General features: G+C 53.0%; 1 protein-coding gene across 1 annotated transcript; it reads left to right on the top strand.

Annotated features, from left to right (window-relative positions):
- Positions 1-524: 524 nt before the first annotated feature.
- LOC102461059 (olfactory receptor 52R1-like) lies at positions 525-1,466 on the top strand. Its single transcript, XM_006119569.3, has one exon. It carries the CDS (start codon positions 525-527, stop codon positions 1,464-1,466), a length of 942 nt encoding a protein of 313 aa, XP_006119631.2.
- Positions 1,467-2,173: the final 707 nt, after the last annotated feature.

The following is a 2,173-nucleotide window of genomic DNA, read 5'->3' as shown; positions in this document are numbered from 1 at the left end:
CCGGTGTCTCCATCAGGGTTTGGCTAACACGGCCCATGGAATCATTAGCCCAGCAGCTACGCTAGTTATTTTTCACACAGGCATCTGTGTGTCCTTTCCTTGCCTGGGTTGAGAAGGACTGACCGGAGGGAAGGGACAGAATGCTGTACTGAGTCACAAAGACGAAAGACGACAAAGAAAAACGCTCTACTCCCCATCACGCCTCATTCTTCCCACACTCACACCGCATGCAAAAACCCAGAACAGGACAGGGAATTGAATCTCAAAAGGGGGAACTCCCTGTCCCTTCCAAAATCTTCAAACCATCTCACGAAGGAATCAATGGAGCGGAGACAATCTCTAACTGCAGTGACTGTGTAAGTGGCCATCTCGGGGCTGAGCCTGGTTGTGGGAACGGAGACCCTTGATCCAACATTCGGTATCTCTCTTGCACCTAGGTTTCCCAGGAAGTGAATCGGCCCTCATGGACTCTGTGCTGCTTGTTTACAGGGTGAAGGCTCTCCCAAGGAGGAAGAAAACAGGTCATGTCATGCCCAAACTCCAGCAGCCACTCCCAGCCTGATGTCTTCCTCTTGGTTGGTATCCCAGGACTGGAGGAGGCCCAGTTTTGGATCTCTTTCCCTTTCTTCGTCATGTATGTCATTGCCGTGCTGGGAAACATCATTGTCCTCTTCATTATAAAGACAGAGCCAAGCCTGCACGAGCCCATGTACCTCTTCCTGGCTATGCTGGCCATCACTGACTTGGTCCTCTCCACGTCCTCGGTCCCCAAAATGCTGGGTATCTTCTGGCTGGGCTCCAGGGAGATCGGGTTCCACGCCTGCCTGGCTCAGATGTTCTTTGTCCATGCATTCTCCTCGGTGGAGTCGGGGGTGTTCATGGCCATGGCCTTGGATCGCTACGTGGCCATCTGCTGCCCACTCCGGCACTCCAGCATCCTGTCTATCCCGGCCATAGTGACAATCGGGAGCCTGGTGCTGGCCCGTGGGGTCCTTCTGGTGAGCCCCTTCTCCTTCCTCGCGCACGGGCTGCCCTTCGGCCAGAGCTGCCTGATCCCCCACTCCTACTGCGAGCACATGGCCGTGGTGAAGCTGGTGTGTGGGGACACGCGCGTCAATGTCATTTATGGCCTCTTTGTGGCTTTCATGGTGGTGGGGTTTGACGTGCTGATCATCTCCATGTCCTACGCTATGATCCTCCAAGCCGTACTGAGACTCCCATCCACGGATGCCCGTCTCAAGGCCTTCAGCACCTGCGCGTCTCACTTGTGTGTCATCCTGGCCTTTTACATTCCTGCCCTCTTCACCTTCCTCGCCCACCGCTTTGGGCACAACGTCCCTCATCACGTCCACATCATAATAGCCAATCTCTACCTCCTGGCACCCCCCATGTTAAACCCTATTGTGTACGGGGTGAAAACCAAACAGATCCGTGAGAGGGTGCTCCAGATCGCCCAGAAAAAATGAATCAGAGCAGTGTGTGCCTGTCTAATTTAATCTAGGATATAAAACAGTCATCACCAGGGTCCCTGACCTCTTTGTGATCCGCCATGGTATGTGATCCTAAACATTTCACCGTGGACTCTAATCAGGCTTAGCGTCCCGTCAAAGAAGGCATCTGGTCGGATCAACTCAGTCTCTAAGGACCAATGTGAGAGGGAAACCTCTTTCCTCAGCGCTCATGGTACGCACAGTCTCGGTGGCGGATGGCACAATTGTGTGTCTAATCACCCATCACTCCAAAACTTTGTTGTGCAACAAAAACAAGAAATCCCATGGGCACAGCGGCGTCCCAACCAATCACATCTATGAAATATATCCCCGGGTGCAAGGCTCTGCTAAACACACCCCCTGGCTGGTTTCTGCTGGCTTCCAAAATGCAGAAGTGGAGCATCATGACAGGGGACTGGCAGTTTCTCTCATCCTATACGCTACGGTTATGAGTGTTGGGTGTGCACTACACAACTGCCTAACATCACCGGGTACCAGAGCAAAGGTGCTGGGAGGGATTGTTTGGGGATGTGGCCCAGGGCAAATCTGCTGGACTAGAGTCTCAGTAACCTGGCCTGTTGCCACTGCTTGAGGGTTTACGTATCAGACCCCGGGTTGTGGTGTTTCCCCAAATTGACGCTGTTTCTTCCTTCTCTCCATACTCTACACAAAACCATACAACA

This window comes from Pelodiscus sinensis, chromosome 1 (genome assembly GCF_052426305.1).
Source record: "Pelodiscus sinensis isolate ZL-2025 chromosome 1, ASM5242630v1, whole genome shotgun sequence".
Classification (NCBI taxonomy): domain Eukaryota; kingdom Metazoa; phylum Chordata; order Testudines; family Trionychidae; genus Pelodiscus; species Pelodiscus sinensis.
The sequence above is the reverse complement of the archived record's forward strand: the minus strand, read 5'-3'. Positions and strand labels throughout refer to the sequence as shown.

Excerpts from the sequence above, each read along its gene's own strand:
- LOC102461059 (XM_006119569.3), top strand. The coding sequence starts at position 525 with ATGTCATGCCCAAACTCCAGCAGCCACTCCCAGCCTGATGTCTTCCTC.